At 42.0% G+C, this 23,634-nt stretch overlaps 1 protein-coding gene across 2 annotated transcripts in view; it reads left to right on the forward strand.

Annotated features, from left to right (window-relative positions):
* CPNE4 (copine 4) overlaps positions 1-23,634 on the forward strand; it is a 327,733-nt gene that overhangs the window by 207,350 nt on the left and 96,749 nt on the right. For both annotated transcript variants that reach the window (XM_054021033.1, XM_054021034.1), the window contains 3 exons: positions 2,778-2,852; positions 9,884-9,967; positions 13,581-13,670. In XM_054021033.1, coding sequence (XP_053877008.1) covers positions 2,778-2,852; positions 9,884-9,967; positions 13,581-13,670 — 249 coding nt within the window. The remainder of the gene's footprint in view (positions 1-2,777; positions 2,853-9,883; positions 9,968-13,580; positions 13,671-23,634) is intronic.

Genomic DNA, 23,634 nt, shown 5'->3' on the forward strand with positions numbered 1-23,634 from the left:
CAAAAGTGCTACTCCTGGTTTGAGAATCAATGTTGCCTAGTTGCTATAGCAAGTAACAGGAATTCATCTTGCAAATCCTGATTCCACTCTCTGCCATTGTCTAGCTGACTAGGGTGACCAGACAGCAAATGTGAAAAATCGGGACGGGGGTGGGGGGTAGTAGAAACCTATATAAGAAAAAGACCCAAAAATCGGGACTGTCCCTATAAAATCGGGACATCTGGTCACCCTATAGCTGACTGACCTTGTACAAGTCAGTTAACCTTTCGATTCCTCAGTCTATTAGTAGAATACTTCCCTCTTCAGTGGCCTCTTGTGAGACTTAGCTGAATGACATTTCTGCTGCCCTTGGAGATCCTCAGAAAGGTGCTGCCTAAGTGCAAAGCAATCACAATATTTAAGATTTCCTTTCAGAAACCTAATATGACAACAAAATAGATAAGGAGGTTTGTGTCCTTAGCCTTTCTGCCGATAGTTTTGCTAACTACTTCTCCACCTGGGTGTTGAAAATATCAACACAATTTTACTATTAATAACATGGGCTAAGGCTTACATATCCTGGCTCCTACTCAATGGTACTGTAAAGCAGATGGACTTTACTCAAATTAGAACAGTTGAACTCAAACAGAAAGAATTGTATGAAAACTGGATGTCTCAACGTGATAAATCAAAGTGAAATATTTTTAATTCATTTTGGTCCCAGGATACATATTGAGCATCTGTGAAATAGGGAATTTACTAATGTTAATGTTGCAACTTGTTTTTAACGCACAACTCCTATTGAGTTACGTATTCTTCAGTGAATTGAAAAGGCTCACATCCCAGATAGGTGTACTATCATCTTTAGTATGGCGCTACCATTAGAATTGTCTAATCAATATATTATTATTACATGGCTATGGAATAAAATAATACAGCAGTGCTTTTTCAACCACTCAAAGAGAAGTCTGTCAGTGCTCATAGGTAGGGATTTGTAACTCAATTATAAAATATTGCCGAAGCTTAAAATTTGATATACAAATCCTTATGTGCTAATAGTGATGTGTCCTACATGATCCTTCCAGCCAGTAGTCTACCTGGAACAGAAATATCATCTAATGCATTACGGGGCAAATTTTCAGCAACTCAGGTCTCACTTACACATATAAAATTAATGTGTGTGTGCACGTGTGATTGTATTTTCATGCGCAATTAGGGATTTGTGCACACAAATCCGTGCTTGTGAATATTTTGTGTGACCAAATACCAGTTTTCTATGACACATGTTTTTTAGGCTAAAGTCAGCCTCCAGTTTTGTTCTTTTTTTTTTTTTTAATTTGTCCCGAAAAGTCCCAGTATATGCTGCTGAAACAATGTGAGACTCCAAGCAGCGCTGTTGACTCCTGAGAATTGTACAGTAGAATAGTAGAAGCATCATGCTGTAGTACACTGATTATCACTCTGACCCAGGCAGTACCTAGCTGGTTTGAAGGATGTCATTGGTCACCCAACTAGTCCTCCAAGGTTTTGGAGTCTTATGGTTTAATCCTGGGTGGGAGACAGATATGGCTGGCGAATATGTGAGCAATGGGCATGAATCTCTGTTTTGTGTATGCTTTTGGGGAATGACTTGTGGGAGCATTTTTGTGGGCAGAAAATTATTTTTCAATTGGAAAAAAAATTGAAATGTCATTTTGCTTTTGGTGGCATTTTCAGGTACACTGCCCTAGCTCTATTTAAGGCCTGCTCTACATTTAAAAGTTTTACCAGCCTACCTATGTCAGGCACGTGAGTTTTTCCTGACATAACGATGCCAATAAAAGCCCAAGGCCATATTTACACCACAGACTTGTGCTGGCATGACTGTGTCAGCCAGGGATGTGATTTACCAGTGTAGCTTCTTTCAGGGGATCTGGAATAAATTATACCAGTGAAAGCGCAGTTTTGCCAGTATAAGTTGCTAGAGTATATCAGTATAGCTATACCAGCAAAGCACTCCTAGTGTAGACATGGCACTAATATAGATGCAGTTACATCGGAGTAACTCTGCTTATACTGCCATACCTTATGTTAGCCAGGGGAATTGACATAAGCTATATCCGACTAGGTCTACACTACAATGTTTTGCTGCCCATAGCTACATTGGTTAGGAATGTGAAAATATCACACACTTCTAGTTTATGTTAATACGGGTCAAACCTCTCCTTCTCACCCCCTCTCCCCTCCCACTCCTTTGCAGATGCCAAAAGAGTCATTTTACTAATATAGTATATGCTGTTTGGGGAGATGATTTAACTAAACTGGTTTAAGCTGCATCTCCAGTACGGGTTTTGCTGGTATAGTTATACCAGCAAAGCCTTCGTAGTATAGATTAGCCCCCAGTGTCTTTATGCTGATATAACTGCATCTCCACTATCGGGCTATATGGTTATACTATACTATACTAGAAAATCCCTCCTACTGTAGACAAGGCCTGAATTTCATGGTAATTAATTACAGGTAATTTCATTCCTAGTCTTTCTATTTATCATGGCAGGTTGCCTAGAAATATCTTAAAAATGAATAACCTGTTTTATGAACATCTTCCACTCAGTTAGAGGCAAAATACTTTGCCAGAGGAAAGTGTACTGTTTTGACCTATTTTGATATCTCTGCTAGCTACGTGTCTGGTTTCTTGGAAGGTGACTGTCAGTTTCCAGCTGATAGGGTCTATAGTCCACATGCTGGTAAATGGCATCTTTCCTAATTTTATTTTCTTTCATTATACATGCAAAACTCATATGTAGCTTCTCATTTAGGTGATTGCTGAAGAATTATCTGGCAACGATGACTATGTTGAACTTTCATTCAGCGCACGGAAATTAGATGACAAGGTAAGCTGTTTGATATTAACCTTATTGAAAGATATAAGAAAGCCTGCAAATATGATTTAATAAGATTTTCCCCCACTGCTATTTTTGTTGCTTGACGTTATTAAACACATCAGAGATTTCAGATCCATTCTCCCAATGAGGCTTTCCTCAACTTGCAAAGTAATTAAAAAAACTCAAGGGAACGTAATTAAAACCAAGACAATTTAATTATGCGGAGACCTCATTTATTTAAAATGCCACAGATCAGAAGTGCTAAGATAAGTGAGCTTTTTACAGGGAATCAAGATGTAATACTCAAAGTAGGCATCTTAACATAATGCTTGAATACTTCACATCATCTTGGACTTATATATATATTTATTCATCAAAATGTATGTGAAATGTGAGAGAAAGATTCCTTCTTATGTGTTTGTCAAAACCGTCTCCAGTTCAATCAGGAATCTGTGCATAGACTAAAACCTACCTCTTCACTCATCTTTATCTGTCAGTGTTGCCCATTGTTATTAATTATACTTATATAATATTTTACCTCGATATGGCACCTTTCACCCCAATAACTTTGCATATAAGTCACAACCTTGAATATCCAAATGTAATAGGAAGCATTTAATTATTTAAGGTAGTAGAGGGAACATCTTGTAATTAATGGATGTCATGGGGCCATGACCCTGTTTTGGATAACAGGGAATTTCAGATAATTGAAGGTCAGATAATCACTGTTGCACTGAATCCCTATAACCACCATTAGAATGCAGACCCTTCTTGGCTGGTATGCTGTTCCTAATTAGTAACGTATGGTAATACCGCACAGTACTTTGGGACTCAAAGAGCCTGATCCTGAAAATGCTTATGTGCACATGTAAGTTTGTGTGTGTGAGTGGCACAATTATATCAATAGGAGTAGAATTATGTATGTGCACGGTGTTTGGAAGCTCAGACTGTAAGTGAGGAATAATAGCATATTAACTGAAAATATAGGTAGGCAGAATATAATCAGCAGTGCTGGAATTTGATTAGGACACAGGGGTTAATAGCATCCCTGTATTTAGCATCTTTTATTACCATAAATGATGAATCCCATGTGGAAGATGAATTATCCCCTCATTGGGAGTTGCTGGATCCTCAATGAAAATCAGATCATTTATTTAGGTGCCCAAAAGTGGATTTAAGAAACTAACTTTAGTCACTGCTTTTTAAAATCATTGTTTAAAATTGTAACATTCACTTCAGCTGTCATTCAGGCTGTTACGTCCACAAAAGAAAACGTAAAGGTACAGCATAGCAGGTGTTTCAACTGTCTGTTTCCTTCCCATAAGTGTACCACATAATTTGCTGAAAATATCATTGAGAGGGTTGTGATTGTGGCTATGAGTCCAGTTAAAAGGATTAATCCAAGCTATGGTTCAGCACCTGAGCTATATTCACTTCATGGTAATTTTAGAGAGTCTTTTAAGCACAGGGTATCTATTTATGGGGCATATCTAAATTAGCAAAGGTCTTGTCTTCACTCCCGGGGTAAGTCGACCTAAGTTACGCTACTTCAGCTATGTGAATAACGTAGCTGGAGTCGACATAGCTTAGGTCGACTTACCCCGGTGTCTTCATTGCACTGTGTCAATGGGAGATGCTCTCCGGTCGACTTACCTTACTCTTCTCGGAGAGGTGGAGTACCGGGGTCGACTGGAGAGCACTCTGCCATCAATTTAGCGGGTCTTCACTACACCTGCCTGTGATGGGTTGGATCACAGAAACCCCATTGGGACTGTCAACTGATGTCCTGAGACTACCTCTGAGTCCGTTTTCCCTGCCAGCTTGGAACCCCAGAACCTGGCCTTGTTTGAGTCAGACATGCTTACCTGCTGCAAGCACAGCCCCAGGTCTGAACCATGTCCCCTAAAAGCTGCAGGCTTAACTGAAAACAGCTTAAGAAGTGTTCCTGTCTCCAACACTCAGATGCCCAGCTCCCAATGGGGTCCAAACCCCAAATAAATCTGTTTTACTCAGAAATTGTTCGCCCTCTATAACACTGATAGAGAGATATGCACAGCTGTTTCTCTCCCCTCCTCCCCCCGCCAGGTATTAATACATACTCGGGGTTAATTAATAAGTAAAAAGTGATTTTATTAAATACAAAAAGTAGGATTTAAGTGGTTCCAGGTAATAACAGACAGAACAAAGTGAATTACCAAGCAAAATAAAATAAAACATGCAAGACTGAAGACAAAATGGAGGGGTCTCCCAGGAGCTTAAATAGACTTTCTCTTTTGGGTGGAGACCCCCTCCTCTCACCTATCCAGAATCCAGCTCCAAGATGGAGTTTTGGAGACACATGGGCAAGTCACATGTCCATGCATGACTGAGTTCCTTACCAGCCAGGCCATATTCCTGGGAAAGCTCAGGCGTGGATTGGCATCTCCAAGTTCATTGTTAGCTAAAGTGTTTCTTGATTGGGCACTTACTAAGAATAGTCTTTTCTCAGGAAGCTGACCGACTGCTTCACTGAAGCTACTTAAAATTAAACAAGTACATAGCCAATATTCATAACTTCGAATACAAAAATGATACATGCATACAAATAGGATGAATATATCCAGTAGATCATAACCTTTGCAGAGATATGGTACATGGCATATCTAGAATAAAAATATTCCAGTTATGTCATATTTACTTTCGTAAGCATATTTCCATAAAGCATTATGGGGTGGAACATCACATCACCGATTGCAGCAGCGTTGATCTCCCGGTACTGAAGACAAGCCCAAAGGGTCCTTATGTGGCACCTGCTCTTTTTGTTATCTTATGTCTGATCTGATGGATCTGTTAAGTAAAAATCTTTTAATTAATAAAGTTGCCTTGTGTACTAAATGGTCTAATCAAGGCTACCACAAGTTATTTTAGCATATATTACTGTATTAATAAGACAGGGATTTTGTTATTTAAAAGTCAAACAGTTTTAGAAAATGTTACTTGCTGGTTTGTTTGGAGGGACCTCACTTAATTTGAACCATCTTTAGGAGGTGCAGGCTTTATATGACCAAGATGACTTAGTCAATATTCTATAATGGCACCTTCCTAGCCATAGCAAACTGTTATGTAATACGCAACTATAGATATGCTTGATCTGATAGTTGATGAAGGTTCAACCCATTAAGGTTCAGTTAGAGGCCTCTAAACTAACAGATCACTGACCAGATAAACTGATGTCACCTACAGAATACAGTACTTATATTTACATTGTCAAGCTCTGTTTTAGGGCCAGATCATCTCTTCTCCTCCTGTCATGCGGATGGAGTTTTCCCCTCATGAAAAATGTTTGGAACCTACCTGAGAAACCTGGTGGAGCCCCTAGAATCCACAAGAGATCAGTGCTATCCTCACCGAGGCCCTGTCCCTCCACACAGCTATGGCCACAGGCAGCCTCCCTATCTCTCAACAATGGAAGCCTCCTGGCCCTGGTAGTCCTGGAACCCTTGAAGAGAATGGGCCCTGTGGAAATAATAACATTGTCCCAAACTTCATTACTTATTCACGCTGAGCTTTATGGGACTTGGAAGGGGATGATACGTGTGTCCCAACCACAGCCCTGTCCCAGCCCGCTCACTCCTCATCTGACCTATCCAGTCCCCACTCCCTTCTCCCATGTGGCACATCCTCAGCTGGATGTGAGGGTAGGTGCCTCACACCCAGTGCCATGGAGGTGGCTGGGCCCCTCTTTTCCATGAGAGAGGCAAAGCTCCGCATGTAAAGGGCTTCCTTCCTCAAGAGGACAATCCAGGACTCAGAGACGTATTACTGGCCTAAAACATCCCATTCAAAATCAGATTGATGTGTTGGCTCAGTGATCCAGGTTCTGCTTGCTGGTAATAAGCCCACAACTACAAATATGTGTGACAGAACTGATTTAGATAAAACTCAACAAATAATACAGTGGCCTCATTTTGCAAGTGTGATGGGAACCCATGCCTTCTGCAAGAGCTCTAAATAGTAAGGAACAACAAGACCATTCATAGAGCTATTCACAAGATGGTGGTGTTGGTCCAGATGGGAAAACACCACTGCTAGTTTGGCTATTGCTCATTTGTGGTATGAGTATTTACTGCCCTTTTTAAAAGGCCAAAGGTGGTTGTTCAAAAAAATCTACCTACTTTATAATAGAAATACAGGGTGTAAACAGCACGGGTTTGGCAGATAAAAAGGGTCTGTTGCTAGTTTAATCATTGGTGAAGATTTTTTCATAAAGCTTCAGTGGAGATTGAGGATAATAGAATAAGTGAAACAAACTATCAGTTTCTCTTCAGGGGAATGGCTGTAGCATCTCATGCAAAACTATAAAAACCCCACAGCTATCAAAGCTTGCCCTAATTGAGCCAATAAAGGTTACATTTTTATAGTGGTACACATTTGGAAGGTAGAGCTACAGTTTCATGTTTTACTGAAACCCACATAGTTCAGATGGCTGATCTTTGTTTCAAGAGATCTAATGGAAACTCTTCACAGTAGAACAGTAACTTCCAGAATGCTTGTATTACATTAGTAGCTACCTTACAATTACCCTAAGAAGCAGGTACATCTATTGAATGCTGTAATCACTTTTGAGCACTCAGGCATACAAACTATCATTTTCCCATTCTGGGGAAGTTAACTTGAGAAAAAAGATTCTCAAACTGTGATGTGTATGAAATAAAAGACAATTTCACTTTTAGTTTTATGTTGTTCAAGGATATTTTTTAGCACTGCATTTTGTTAGCAATGCAGTTATAAACCTAATTTTCCAAAAGTGGCTAGTGATTTTTGATATTTTGGTGCTCAGTTTAAGACACCTCGAAGGTGCCTGATTTTTCAGAAAGCATTCAGTACTCGCAATCTGAAAATTAAGCTGTCTGAAGACATTTCAAGTTGGGTACCCAAAATTTGAGCTAACAAAATTCGCTAGTTGCTTTTGAAACTGTAAGTCATGTGCTTGTGTTAAAATTATGTAACTGCTTTTTGTATTGAAAGAACATTGTGCATTATATCACTGGCACACATTTAATGAATCATTTAACATTATTAAAACACTTAGACACTAAACCTTTATTGCATGATACATCTTCCAGAAAGAGGACTGCTCTAATATTATTGTGAAATAAAATAAAGCTGAACATGCTGAGAGACATACTGTAACAGCTGAAATGGTTTGAAAACATTAATAACTATGAAACAAAATTTGATAAAACTCTTAGCAGATAAGTGTTTCTTGAGCATAGATTTTTTCTGAGTTGTTACTAAGGAACTTAAATGTTAAGTGATGTTTACTGCATAGGTTCAGAAAGAATTAACTTTTCTTATGTATTTAAGGAGACACCATAAGCTAAAATTCATAATTAAAAATCCTTCCTTTCCTAGATTATTAAAACAGCATAGTCTTTAAAATAATGTATTTAGGGCACTCCACTTAAGTCAGTTCTTTAGTTTTTTCATGACACTGAACTACAGTGACGCTGTATTGATTCTGTTTACTTGTTTTAATTTGTTTCCAGTTTTCTTTTTCTCTTGTACTCACAAAATGTTGTTATTCTGTTTGAATTTTCAGTGCTGCAGAGGAATATTTTTTTGGGGGGGGTGCTTTCTGCTGCATTTAGAAAGCTGGTTTAACCATCTACCTGGGGATCCCTTGCTACAGGGGGCCAGTAGGAGGTCGTGGTTGAGAGAAAAGGGGTCATGATCAGAATGTTGCTGTGCTCCAACAGTCGGCAGCTTTAGTAGCAGCCCCATGGGGCTATAGACAGCAGCACAGTTTAGAGCAGCCCAAAAGTTGCTCAATACTGCATCAGGAACAGGATCCAGGATGGGGGTCCAGTAAACACTGCCCTACAATCAGCTCATGCAGTGCATAATAGCACAGCTCAGATTCTGAGTCAAAGTGCCCAAAAAGGATTATTTGTAAGGATTAGATATTTTGGATTTGCCCATAGTTAGGGGCATCTAGCAGCTCCCCTTTCCCCCTGTTCTGTTTATTGTTTAAACACAGGTCATGTCTTTAATACTTAGGAGTACTATTTTCCTTTAGTACTTAGGACTCTTTTCTCTAAGAATACATCACCAAGCTTCCAACATAGCTTGCCTGTGCTCAGGGCCGGCTCTGGCTTTTTGGCCGCCCCAAGCAAAAAAAACCCAAACGAAAAACAAAAAAAAGGGGCGTGGCCGGAGCGCGGGTGTAGGGGGACCGGCTGGGGGGGAGGGGGAGGGAGCGGGTGGGAGAGAGAGAGAAGGGGCGGCCAGGGCTACAGCAGGGGCACTGCCACGCGGCCCCTCCCGCTGCGCCGCCTCCTGCCACCTGCCGCGAGGGCTCTGCTCCGGTCGGTGGGGAGGGAAGGAAGAGGACTGCCCTGCAGGGCGCTCTGGTTCTCCGCGCCGCCGCCCCCTACAGGGCGGCCAGAGTGGAACAAGACCGAAAAAAAAAAAAAAGCGGCCGTGATGCCCTAGGATTGGGCAGAATGCCGCCTCCAACAATCTGCCGCCCCAAGCACCAGCTTGCTCAGCTGATGCCTGGAGCCGGCCCTGCCTGTGCTAATGTTTGTTGACAATAGCATTATATCCCAGCCATTGAACTTCTGTTTGGGTTATCTAAATAGGACTAAATTCATCCATGGTGTAACTCCTTTGAAATCTGGTCCAGCTTCCCAAATATAATAAAACTGATGATAAATGACCAAACTCGTATTTAGGACAGAAATAAATCAGCTAGATAGGCTGCTCTCAGCAGGAATCAGGTTGTGTACAGGTGGGGAAGCTATCGTTAAAAGAGAAAGCAGGCCACAATATTACTGTAAACAATGCCTATTGCCATGATTGAATAGCCAAACTGAGACCAGCGGAAGCATCGTGTAAGTCCTGGTGGAACGAGTAAGGATAAAAGATAATTCTGGGATACCTAATTGTCTCACTGAAACAGAATTAGCATTTCTTTTTTCATTAGCAGGGAAGCAGAGGGATGCTGTGGCTACACTCCAATGGGTCTCAAGAGTAAAGTGCTCTGATTTTTATTCTAGGATTTTTTCAGCAAATCTGATCCATTTCTGGAGATTTTCCGGATGAATGATGACGCCACACAGCAGCTCGTTCACAGGACTGAGGTGAGTAATGGGCAGGTTTTATTCTCCAGGGGCACAGCTGGTCTGTAGCAAGGAATAGTTTTATCTCTGCCATTTCAAAGGACACACTCCCAAGCACCCACACTGACTCACTGAGGTCCTACTTACTCCTTTCCCCCCCAGTTTCACACTAGGGTAACTATTGACTTCAGTACAACTACTCCTGATGTGTACTGCTGGGAGCGAGAAGAGAAGAGTGTTCTTGGAACCTAAAATGCAGGCTTAATTTAATTTACAGCATATAATTGTGTTTGATGGGGTGACACTTTCTCGGGGCACCCAGAACTATAAGTCAGTGGTTCTCAATCAGGGGTCTGTGGCCCCCTGGGAGGCCGCAAGCAGGTTTCAGGGGGTCTGTCAAAGAGGGCCAGCCTTAGACTCGCTGGGGCCTGGGGCAGAAAGCCGAAGCCCCACTGCATGGGGCTGATGTCTGGGTCCCTGAGCCCCACCACCTTGGGCTGAAGCCAAAGCCTGGGCAACTTAGCATTGTCGGGGCCCCTGTGGCATGGGGTTCCAGGCAATTGCCCTGCTTGCTACCCCGTAACGCTGGCTGTGGCTTTTATATGCAGAAAACCAGTTGTTGTGGCACAGGTGGGCTGTGGACTTTTTACAGCATGTTGGGGGGGTGGTCTCAGAAAAAAAAAGGTTGAGAACCCCTGCTGTAGGTGACCTTGTTACCCCTGTGCATTAGCAAAAGTGAGACTTGCTGGTGCTAAATGGGGTGACTGCTCTCTGTCACCCTTGTCTGTTAGCCACTCTAGACAAACTTCTCAGGATTCTGCCAGTGTTTACTTTGCATGGCAAGTAACACTTGCTGCACTCCAGTCCCTGAGCCCCTTTAAAGAGTGTTCAGCCTCTGTCACTGGACACACAGTAATTGCCAAGCCTATTGCCTCTAAAGAGACAGTGTGCTCACCCGCTTACTGGTTTCACCTAACAATTCCCACTTATGATAAAACACAGAGAGGTTTATTAACAAAAAGAATCAAGTGATACTGAGTAAGGGTAGTAGAAACTGATATAGTTACAAATAAAACAGAAATATAACACGCTTCTAGGAGACTAAACATAACTTTAGCAGGATGAAATCTTTGTCTAAGTTAAATTTCTCACCTAAAGCAACCTCCCAGTGTCTCCAACCCCCTGGACCAGAATCCAGCTTTCATGAATACAAAAAAGGCTGTCCTTTTTGCTCCTTCAATGATGGCTTATCACAGGGTTCTCTTTCCTCTTCCTTATAGTAGTCCAGAAAACCTTTGAAGTGTATCCAAATACAAAGTTCTTCCCCACTGCTGTTTGTTCTTCCGTGTGCTGATGCCATATTGTCTTTCTCATTCTCCTGTTAACTTGCTTTTTTCTTGTTGACTTAATGTGCAAATGAAGCACCAGGGCTCAAAATTGATACATAGGCACAGGTGTCCTATGCCTTCTTTATGCATTGTGAGTAGTCCCGTTGACGTCAGTCAATGAGTAAAGCCTTGTCTACACTATGGGCTAAATCAATGCCGCTGTGATTGATGCAGCGGGCATCATTTTAACGGGTCTGATAAAGTCATAAATCGATGGGAGAGTGCTCTCCCATCTACTTAATTAATCCACCTCAATGAGAGGTGGAAGCGATGTTAACTGGATAGCTTGTCCCATTGACATAATGCGGTATAGACACTGCATTAAGTCGATATAAGTTATGTAACTTAACTAGTGTAACCTACATCGACTTACATCATTACTGTAGACAAAGACTTAGTCTTTGCGTGATTCTGGCCTCAGACAGTACAGGGCTGAAGTGGTAATGTGGAACTGGGTTTCCATTTCTCTTTTCTGGAAGTATAAGACCAGATTGTTTTAGCATGTATCTATGAAACTGCTAAGACCACCACTACGTCTACAGTTGGAGCTAGGGGTGTGATTCCTGGATTACAGACATACTCATCTGAGTTAGCATGCTAAAAATTGTAGCTGGGGTAGCACAGGCAACACTGGTGCAGGCTAGCCATGACAAGTACATATTCACAGGGGTAAGGCCGGTTTGTACTCAGCACCACTGCTGTTGCCCATACTACCCTGGCTACGCAACTATTTTAAATGCACAGATGAAACCAAGCACATGTTTACACAAGCTGGGAGTCACTCCCTTAGGTCACAGGGTAGATGTGGTCTTAGAAAGTTACAGAGAAAACATTGGGATCTGTCTGCCTGAAAAGAGAGCTGTCATTTTATGAGGCAGAATGCAAGCAGCATGTTACAGAGAAGGCATATACTGTGCTCTGTAATGAAGACTACTTCTGTTCATTCTTATTTAGCTATTTTCCCTTATGCTTAAATAAGGCTGCTTCATGTACATTCCAAGACCTTCAGGAAATAGAAGTCTGGAGGAAGAACCTAGTCTTCAAAACTGTTTTGTTTTATTCTGACTGGTTCTCCAGATGGACCACTCTGCCTGCTTATACCCATCTTTATTTTTTTTCATGATGTCACATATGTGGCTCTTGCCCTTTTTAGTGTCTTTGGGCTTGATCCCACTGTCCGTGCTCCATGACTATGTTCCATGGGAGTTTTACCAATGTAAGAACAAAAGGATCAGATCCTTCATAGATTCCAAAGTGGAGAATCACTATTCTGTGAAAAATTAGACATAGAATCAAATTTTGACTTCAGACATGTATGCCTGACCCCTATTGCAATCTGTGGGAGCCACAGACAAGAATCTGAATCCAGAATTCTAACCATATCATTACCTTTCTAATTGCATGGCACTGGTACTTACCATCATGGTAAATAACCTGATACAGCACATACCATGGGGCATATCCTCTTCCTAACAAAAAAACTGAGAAAATGGGCTGTGCATGGGAAAGATCCAGGGGGCCAGAGTAGATGGAATCCTCCCCCCAAACCACACCTACATACATCGGGCTTCAGTGCGCTGCTGCTAGTGCAGACAGACACAGTCGCTTCCACCACTGGTGCTTTGACTGGAACACAGTCCTGTGGCATGCAGGGGTCAGGGTCTTTGAGCTAGCTCTCTACATCTTTTCACAGTAGACCCACAAAGACTTTGCTACATTCAGGGCTTGTTCCATCTGTTGGAGGGGTGGGGGCAGGATTTACTCCCGGGTAACTAATTGGTCAGCAGTCACTATGTCAGTAAAGAGTACGTGTGTGATGTATAAACTCTTTAAACTTCAAACATTTTCAAGGGCTTTAACGCACTGGGCTTTCAGTTAGCTCAGGCTGTTGCTTTTTAAGAGCCTCCTCCAAAGCCCACTGCAGTCAGCAGGAGACTCCTGTGGCCTTCACTGGGCTTTAGATCAGGGCCTAATCTGTATTAATTCTCTCTTGATGCCATCCAAGCATAACAGTACACATAGAAAAGATTTCATTAAGCAGAACAGTCTTTGCTTGTCCCGTGGATTGCTCCAAAAACATTGCCAACAATATGGTGCACTTAATTTGACGGATTAAAGGGTTTACTCTCTGCTCATTTTTCCCTTTCTGATTAACATACTGTGTTGAAAGTCATAGTTATTGTTCAGCATTCTATTTTGAAACATGCAAATGTCAAGTATTTTTCGTTCTTTCTTTTCATTCTCAGGTTGTGATGAATAACTTAAATCCAGCCTGGAAATCGTTTAAAGTGTCTGTAAATTCGCTGTGCAGTGGAGATGAAGATCGCAGACTAAAGGTCAGAGGCCTGTCTATACCATGGAATAGTGTTCCTTTTAGAAAACCAAACTTTGTTTCCAGTTTTCGATGAAAGATTGCAACTTCACAATGTCTTCTCCTTTGACACCAATGCTGATCACACAGCCGGATTATGATTAGTCAAATCAAATTAGAGATGCGCAGCAATGGTAATTCAAGTTGTTTAGCTAATGACCATTTCTGACAATGTGAGTTCTCCCAGGGAAACTCCACTTAAATCAGTTGAATTGCAGTGGTTCTTATAGTAACCTGGAAAATAAGGTGGATGTACATGCCAAGCAGTTTATACATGCTGCTGGAGAATTTATAACTAGAATTATTCATCTAATGGAAGTATATTCGGATAAGGAAGCTACCATCTAACCACTGCTTCCCCACTCCCACATATGAACAACCTTCGCTTACCGGGCGAACTTCTATAATAATACAGTTGTCAATATGTGCAAACCGAGATGATCAAAAAGGAATATGTGATGTTGTAGCACCACACTTACGGACCATCAGACAGACTGATGGTGAGAGCCTTGCATGCTGGTGGGGGGGAAACTCATTTGTCTCTTGATGCTTCTGGTGAAATCAAGGCAGGGGCCATGTTTCCATGTCTTCTAATTGGGTTGCTCTTAGAGTCCTGCAAATCATGAGGGGAATTCCAAGATTATGAAGGGCTCCAGTAAACAACCAGCCCCTTTTACTTCACTAAGAAATCTGTAGATCTGTTAGCAATGATGCATACAACGGGTGAGTGACTGGAGTTTGGAAAGAGTTTGTGAAGACGTTAGGACCATCTTTATGCTTGAGACATTACACTTGAGTAGAAAGTTCCCTTCTCTCTCTTTCTTTGCCTGGTGTTGTTCATGTTAGCCTAACAGTTTGCTTGAGTTAAGGATTCAAATTTGTTTTCAAAGGACATGTAGAATTACATTGTGATTTCTTTGAGCGGTGTCACATTCATCTCTTTAAATCTATGTTTAGCCATTTAAATGCCAAGGTAGATTCACAGCATCTCTTGAATTGTCTGGGAGCTGTTGGACAGTACTAATATTTTTTTTTTCTTGCAAAATATAAGGAGCCTGGTTCTCCGTGGTCTTGCACCTTGTACAGTATAACCATTTTCCCTTGTGCAGGGTGGGAATAAAATTCTACCATGCTCATTGTTACTTTTAATACCCAATTTGCGCTCACACTGCATAAATGTATATGACTATGCAAGATACAAGGCAGGCGAGAATCAATATGTAGCAGTTCAGTAATGGCCTCTCTCATGGTCTTCTCCAGAAACGCAGTGGCAACCAGCTCCTTTTGTGATGTTGCAAGTTGCTCAGCATTTTGGTCCCAATCCAGAAAATGCTTCAGAGCATGTGTAACTTTGTCTGTGAGTAGTCCCATTAAACACAATGGAGTTGCATCAGTTTACACCAGCAGAAAACTTGTCCTCAATACTAGGATACACAACTTTGCAATATTTCTTTTATAATACAGAAGTAATATGTTTCCTTACAGACCTGTTCTCAAATTTAAATTTGACCTGTTTTAATTTTGATATTGTTAAAGAATGTTCCTTTTTTCCCTAGTGCTATTTATATATCGATAGATATACACCCCCCACCCCCGCATATATGAAATGTTAAAAATCTATAAAATCTTTCCTCTATCCAAAATGATGCTTGTTCATATTTTTAATTGGGTGTAGTTGTTGTTTGAGCTTCATTTTCTCCACTATGAATTAAGGTCCAACAATGGTAAAAATCAGTTTCTATTCATCTTCTGAAGTTCATCTCTTTCTCTGCCCTTGACCCCCAATCTCATAGCCTTCTGCTATTTTGGTATCTGTATCAGAAGCTGGGTATTCCCCAGAGAAAGTTGACTTTTATTGTTATTAATTTACTGGGCACTCCTAAAGACCTTACATTCTAAGCATTCAGGAGACAGATGGGTAGGGGGAAAGGTTAAGGTTAAGGAAAAAAGGGGACAAAGAATCATAGGGTGGCTTAGGTTTGTGCATTTATTATGGAGACTGTGACTTTTTGTCTTAATAATCGCAATGGTGTTAAAGAATTGTAGTGATGTGGGTATGATGATGATGATGGCCATATCAGTAAGTAGGTAAATGCTAGTGGTTGCTTCCTGGGTTTTTGTTCGTTATTGGGAGTAGGCATGCTGGGCAACAGTGAAAAGATGGAGGGATGAGTTCTGGGGCAGAAGGAAGGTCAAAGGAGCAGGGATGGCAGGGGAGAGAATGACAGAGGGTAGCAAAGAAGAGGAGAGGATGAGGTGGATGGAGGTAGGGGAAAGTGAGGAGGCCAATGGGGGTGAGGTCATATGTGATAGCCAGATCTTAGATGGTGAAAAGGAGAAAAATTCAAAAGAGTGACTCTGGGCAGCGTCAGGAAGCTGGTGTCATACAGGATCTTTCCCTCTGCTCCCAAGTTCTTCAGAGGTCAAACCAGTTGTGTTTGAGGAAATACGTATGGGAATGCTTTGGGACTGTAACATAGCCGTAGGAGTGAAAGAGAATAATCAGAGGAGAAGAACTGCCTCTGTTTTAAACTACATATAAGAAAAAGGGTATTGGCTAAAGAGCCTTTCTAATGCAAATGAAGAAATATGTGGAGGAGTTATTTACTGTAGCTTGTGTGAGATGGCAGTCATGTGAGGTGTCAGAACAATTACTCTATTATCTTTCTAGGCTGTATTTTATATAAATTCCTTGAATAAATTAAATATCCATGAGTTAGTTACCTAAACACCAAAAGATCTGATTTTTCAAACTCAGGCCAGAGGAGAAAGTATTCTCTATTATATCGCAATGTAGAGCTTCAAAAGGAAAAAGCAGAGGCTATCCAGGGGTGGCCCAAAAGGTGACTTGAAGGACAATTGAAGTCAATGGGCATTGCAAGGGCTCAGCACCTGTGAAAATGAGAGTACTTATTTAGGTTCCAGATTTAGACTTAGATTTAAATATTGCATCCAGATAAGAAAATTATAGCCTAGAGGTTTTGCCTTTTTGTACGAAGATATAATGGAACATGCATCCCTGCCCCCAGGCCTTGATTCAGAAAGCACATAAATACCTGCTTAACTCCAAATAACTATAATAGAGATGCTTTTATACACAAGCTTAAAGTTTGACATCTTTAAGTGCTTTGCTGAATTGGTGCCCTAATGTTGAAACATTAGAGAGGTTCTAATCTGTAAATCTTGGGAGAAGGTTCAGGACATCCTTTCTCCAGAGAGGCCCACTTGAGGGTCATTTTAAGACTTCTTGGTCTGCTAAAACCCCATGTGGTATTCTGCCCACCCCACTCCCACTCAGTGATGCACATTCCATTATAATACTTTTAATCCCCCTCCACCCTCTTTCCTTCCCATAGTTCTCATGTCAATCGATGGGATAAGATGAACTTGTATATGAAAGATTTAAGCATCTACTGATATAACAGTCTGGTTTTGAAGGTTTCTTTTATAGACCTCATGATTTATAGACCTCTATTGTATCCCCTGTTACTTGTCTCTTTTTTAGAGCTGAAAAGTCCCAGTCCTATTAATCTCTCCTCATATGGAAGCCATTCCGTACCCCTAATCATTTTTGTTGCCCTTTTCTAAACCTTTTCTAATTCTAATATATCTTTTTTGAGATGAGGCGACCCCATCTGCACGCAGTGTATTCAAGATGTGGGAGTACCAGGGATTTCTACAGAGGCAATATGATATTTTCTGTCTTATTATCTATCCCTTTCCTAATGATTCCCAACATTCTGTTAGCGTTTTTGACTGCCACTGCACATTGAGCGGATGTTTTCAGAGAACTATCCACAAAGAAAGATCTCTTTCTTGAGCTAATTTAGAACCAATCATTTTATATGTATAGTTGGCATTATGTTTTCCAATGCATTTATCAATATTGAATTTCATCTGCCATTTTGTTGCCCAGTCACCCAGTTTTGTGAGATCCCTTTGTAACTCTTCGCAGTCTGCTTTGGACTTAACTATCTTGAGTAGTTTTGTATCATCTGCAAATTTTGCCTCCTGACTGTTTACCCCTTTTTCCAGATCATTTATGAATATGTTAAACAGTACTGGTCCCAATACAGACCCCTGGGGGACACCACTATTTTCCTCTCTCCATTCTGAAAACTGACCATTTATTCCTACCCTTTGTTTCCAATCTTCTAATCAGTTACTGATCCATGAGAAGACCTTCCCTCTTATCTCCCTGACAGCTTACTTTGCTTAAGAGCCTTTGGTGAGGGACCTTGTCAAAGGCTTTCTGAAAACCTAAGACACTCTATCCACTGGATCCCCCTTGTCCACATGCTTGTTGACCCCCCTCAAAGAATTCTAGTAGATTGGTGAGGCATGATTTCCCTTTACAAAAACCATGTTGACTCTTCCGCAACAAATTGTGTTCATCTATGTGTCTGATCATTTTGTTCTTTACAATAGTTTCAATCAATTTGCCTGGTATGGAAGTTAGGCTTACCAGCCTGTAATTGCCGGGATCACCTCTGGAGACTTTTTAAAAAATTGGCGTCATATTAGCTATCCTCCAGTCTGGTACAGAAGCTGATTTAAATGACAGGGTACATACCACAATTAGAACTCATGGGTAAATACTATCTGGTCCTGGTGACTTATTACTCTTTAATTTATCATTTTTTTCCAAAATCTCCTCTATTGACACTTCAATCTGAGACAGTTCCTCAGATTTGTCACCTAAAAAGAATTGCTCAGGTTTGGGAATCTCCCTCACATCCTCAGCCATGAAGACCGATGCAAAGAATTCATTTAGTTTCTCTGCAATGGCCTTATCTTCCTTGTGTGCTCTTTTAGCATCTTGATCATCCACTGGCCCCACTGGTTGTTTAGCAGGCTTACTGCTTCTGGTGTACTTAAAAATTTTTTTGCTCTTACTTTTTGAGTCTTTGGCTAACTGTTCTTCAAATTCTTTTTTGGACTTCCTAAATATATTTTTACACTTGACTTGCCAGATTTTATGTTCCTATTTTCCTCAATAGGATTTAACTTCCACTTCTTAAAGGATGTCTTTTCGCCTCTTACTGCTTCTTTTAGTTTGTTGTTTAGCCATGGTGGCAATTTTTTGGTCCTTTTACTATGTTTTTAAATTTGGGGGATACATTTAAGTTGAGCCTCTATTATGGTGTCTTTAAAAAGTTTCCATGCAGCTTGCAGGATTTTCACTTTTGGCTCTGTACTTTTTCATGTCTGTCTAACTAACTTCCTCACTTTTGTACAGTTCCCCTTTCTGAAATTAAATGCTATCATTTAATGCTGCTTTGGTGTGTCATCCCCCACCCCCCAACAGGGATATTAAATTTTAGTATTACTATTACCAAGCAGTTCAGTTATATCCACCTCTCCCCCAGCACAATCTTTCTGTCCTTCCGATAAATTTTGATCCTGAAAGATCCACCCCAGTCTTCCATGTCTCCCTCCTGAAGCCTTTCCTTGACAATCCATTCCGCAGCCAGATATCCCACCTCCACTCCTTGGTTCAAGTTCAAGACCAAGAGCATGAGGAGTGCCTGGTCCCCGACATCCTGGACTCCCAAATGTGCAGAGTGGCCCTGTACTATCTGATTGATTTGGGAGGGTTGTGGGCCCAAAGAACACTCTTGGGAGCCAGTTCATCATGTACATGTCCCTGCAAAAGCACAGACCTTCCACAGGAATCACCCTGAGAAGAGTAGCCTCGTGGTGCCCTGGGAGTGGGGGTTTGGCACTGATGGTCTCAAACCCAGGCTATGTGGCTGCTGAGGGGGAGCCTTATTCTCTGTTCCACTGAGCTGCAAAGGGAATGCTGCTAATTCCCACCACCAGAAGCTACATCTGCTGACTCAGTGAGGTCAGATGACAAACAGCAAACTTCTGTGGTGTCCAAAGCTTCCTGATCCTGTCACTTCTCTTGTCTGAATAGCTAGTCTCTCCATGACCCCTGTGACCAAGTCCCTGCTTCCTTGCCTGGTTTCTGCTCCTCATTCCTGCTCTCTCTCCTTGTCCCTATTCCTGTCACCATGCCTTGTCCCTGTTCTTGTTTCCACGCTTCCTCATCCTGCTTCCTTGCCCTGACCCCAGTTGCTGACTCCAGCTTGGACCTTTGACATGACCCCCGAGCCTGACCCTATTCCTGGCTCTAACCTCTAGGGCAGACAGTCCACATTACAGGCCCTAACAAATAGCTTTTGTTTTTTCTGTATTTTTGTGTATGTAAATAATTGCAGGCACAGATCCAAAGATTCAGATGTCTAAGTATTTGCCTATGCCCGCAATCAGGTATTTACAGTAAATACCTAAGTGGTAGCAATTTATCACAACTACTGTTACCATTAATTGTGAGTGCAAAATCGTACCTCCCCAGTAAGAATCCAGGTTGGAGCATCTTTAAAATTCAGGTCCTTAAGCTTCTTGGATAGGTGGGACTGCAAGACTACATTAATGTGGTACAGAGGTGTCCAAAAATGAGTTGTCTGCCCCAGGGCTTTATTAAGGTACTTCTAAAATTACCATTCCATTTGGACCATAACTTCGGACCTGTAACAGCAGAGAGGAAATAGAGGAAGGAGTTTTGGGAGTCTGTAGTATAGTGTACATTTTTGTGGTGCAGTATAAATTGCCTAAGCAGTCTACTTTGCAGCATAAAGTTTCTGTGCTGGAATACTTATAGATTAGAGCATTTATAAAAAAAAAAACAGACCCTGACTTTCTATTTTCTACAGTGAAACAAAGCATTGAAAGTAATATATTTCTGAAACGTGCTGGAAAAAAAAATCCTTCGCAGTATTAAATATGGAGGCTTTTAGTATATTCTGGCTGAGCCACAGCCACTTGCCAGGGTAGTCTGAACATGGGGCACAGAAATAATTTAAAGCTGGATAATTTGCATGTGTACTAGCTATTTCATTCTGATGTCACTTTGAAAGGCATTTCTAAATGGAGCCTTTGGGGAAACAGAAAAGCTTAGGGGAAGATATAGGCTTGTGTAACATTGGCAAATTACTTGCCCAGTAATGGACACATTGCAATGACTCGTTGGAACCTCTTTCCTTTGGATCCCCGATGAAAGAAGAGTGAACAATAGCCTCTGCACCTCACCATGCAAGGCTCTGCACATGTCAATTGGGGCAGAGCCTTGCATGCCCTGGCCTTTCATCTCTGCCATTGAAATCACATGTGTATTGAGATTAGCGCTTTCACTCCCATTATGAGGAACAGGGATTAACATCACAAAAACACATTAAAACAATACAGCTCATTTTCAAAAGTTTGCCTTTAATAGGTCTCAGATTCACAACAGCTTTAGAATGCTTCAGGCATTTGAAATTCTTGCACAAAAGATGTGTTGTGTTTAAAATGATAAGACATGCAAGGTCAATAAGATTAAAGCAGCCAGCGAATAGACTCCCTCAAAACTCTTTCATCAGTTTCTTTTACAGAATCTGTTAATTTTGGATTCCTTGTGGAGGTTTTTTTATTATCTTCCTATTTAGCTGTGGCACAGAGAACATTTTTTTTATTTCTCTCAGGATGGTTCTTAAAGCTTTAGTTCATTTTACTGAGTCATAATTACTACTCCTGAAGGTATTATGTTAATGAAGTATTAGATTTATGAACTACTCGGCTTTTCTTCACAGACATTGACACCATTTTGGGGGTCTAGTCACCCCTCAGTGATGATCTGTAACTCCCTTTGCACATTGACGGGGAGGATAGAGTCCTTTGGGCTAAAGTTGACATGTTTTCTTCCTAATTTGTAAAGACCAGGGATCAGTTTATAGGAATATTTATTTACAAGGCTCAAGGAGAACATGATCCCTTTGAGAGTAATTTCATTTACCTCGTACACATTATCAAGCAGTTACACTGAAGGTCATTGTGGAATGTTGGCACCTAAAAGGTGGCCTTTCACTTTAAATAAATGGGTATTTTGAACCTAGTATTGCATATTAAGGAGCTTCTGTCTATCTTCTGTCTATTCATCCTAATAGTTCCCGGTTTCTCTCATTATAGAGGCTCTTTGGTTACATAAGCTAGAAACTGCCTCCTTTACATTAGTTGCTGTAGTAAATAAACACTCGGGAAGGCACATAAGAGAGTACACTGTGCAAATAGTGGTGAGCACATGCTGTACAGTACAAAAAGTACCATGTATGCTGCAGGGAATCCATATTGTGGAGAATGCACTGAGAGCAGTCTGAAAGGACACGCATGCAAAACTGGGAGGAAACCAGGACAAAAAGGTAGAGACAAGTAAAGTACTAAAAGCAGGAGAGAGAGAAATCAGAAAAATATCTGCACAGAGTACAATAAGGATAAACCTTCCTAGTTTCCCTGCTTTAAGTATACGGGGGGGATTTTTCAAAAGCACTAATAGCAGTTAGCCATCTTCCTGCCATTTGTGCGTTTGAAATTTTTCTCCATATTGTGAAGCATAGGCAGCATTATTATTTTGAGTAGCTCCACTGATGGGCTTCTCACACAGAACAGGCCTCACATTATTATGTAGAAAAGATAGATTACCTTAATCATAATTGAAAATGTTGCCCTTTCTTTGAGGTCAGCTCGGATTGCCAACTTTCTACTCTCACAAAACTGAACACCCTTGCCCCGCCCCTCCTCCAAGGTCCTGCCCGGGCTCAATCCATCCCCTCGTCGCTCGCTATTCCCATCCTCACTCACTTGCTCATTTTCACTGGGCTGGCTCAGGGGACTGGAGTGTGGGAGGGGATGAGGGCTCCTGCTGGGGGTTGCGGGCTCTGGGGTGGGGCCAGAAAGGAGGGGTTCAGGGTGCGGGAGGGGGCTCCTGACTTGGGCAGGGGATTGCGGTGGGGGGTGTGAGGGCTCCAGCTGGGGGGCGGGCTCTGATGTGGGGCCGGGGATGAAGGATTTGGGGTACAGAAGGGTGCTCTGAGCTGGGATTGAGGGGTTCAGAGGGTGGGAGGGGGATCAGGGCTGGGGCAGGGGATTGGGGCATGGGGCGGGGGAGAGTGAAGGCTTCGGCTGGGGGTGCAGGTTCTGGGGTGGGGAACTTTTCTTCTGTGACAGGCCATTGACCCACAGAAAAAAATCGATCACAGGCCACTTACCCACTCAGGGGGGCGCGGAGGCTCAGGGCTTCCCCCGCTTGTGGCTCCAGCCCCGTGGCAGGGCGGAGGCTCAGGGCTTACCCCTGCAGTGGGTCAAGCTGGCACAGTGGCTCCAGCCCTGCGGGAGGGCACCGAGACTCAGGGCTTTCCCCCACCCACCAATGGGGCGAGCCGGCACTCATGGCTCCTGCCCCACCGGGGGGTGCCGTGGGCCAGATGAAATTAACCATGGGGCCGGATCTGGCCCTAGGTTCCCCACCCCTGCCCTATGCATAGGAGCCAGAGGGGGGACATGCCGGCTGCTTCCCAGGGAGCCTGTCAGCTCTGCTGTGCCACGAATCAGACAGTCAGTGGCCCTGCTGACCGGAGCTGCCAGGATCCCTTTTTGACCGGGTGTTCCGATTGAAAACCGAACACCTGGTCACCCTAAGCCCACAAGTGATCTTGGGGCCTGATTCTGCCATTCTTTCTTGTGCTGAGTAGCAATTTGTCACACAAGTAGTCCCTGATTTGTCAATCTGTAGTTGAGTTCTCACATGTGTAGTCCCGTTGACCTCATTGGGTCTGTTCATGGATTAAGTACTGTTCTTCAGCATAAAGATTATAGAATCAGATCTTTTGGGTGGTAAACTCTTCAAGGCAGGGACTCCATCTGTCTCTGTTTTGTAGAGCATCGTGCACATCTATGGTACTAGGACATCAAAGAGATGTATTGTACATGTATAGGTTTTTGCAGGATTGGGGTCTATATAAATAATAGTAATGCACTACATTTTTTTCAATCCAACAGGCTCTATTAAAGCTGCTAAAACTGAATTTTCATGCTAAGATGATATGGTTGGT

Source organism: Malaclemys terrapin, chromosome 2 (genome assembly GCF_027887155.1).
Source record: "Malaclemys terrapin pileata isolate rMalTer1 chromosome 2, rMalTer1.hap1, whole genome shotgun sequence".
NCBI lineage: Eukaryota > Metazoa > Chordata > Testudines > Emydidae > Malaclemys > Malaclemys terrapin.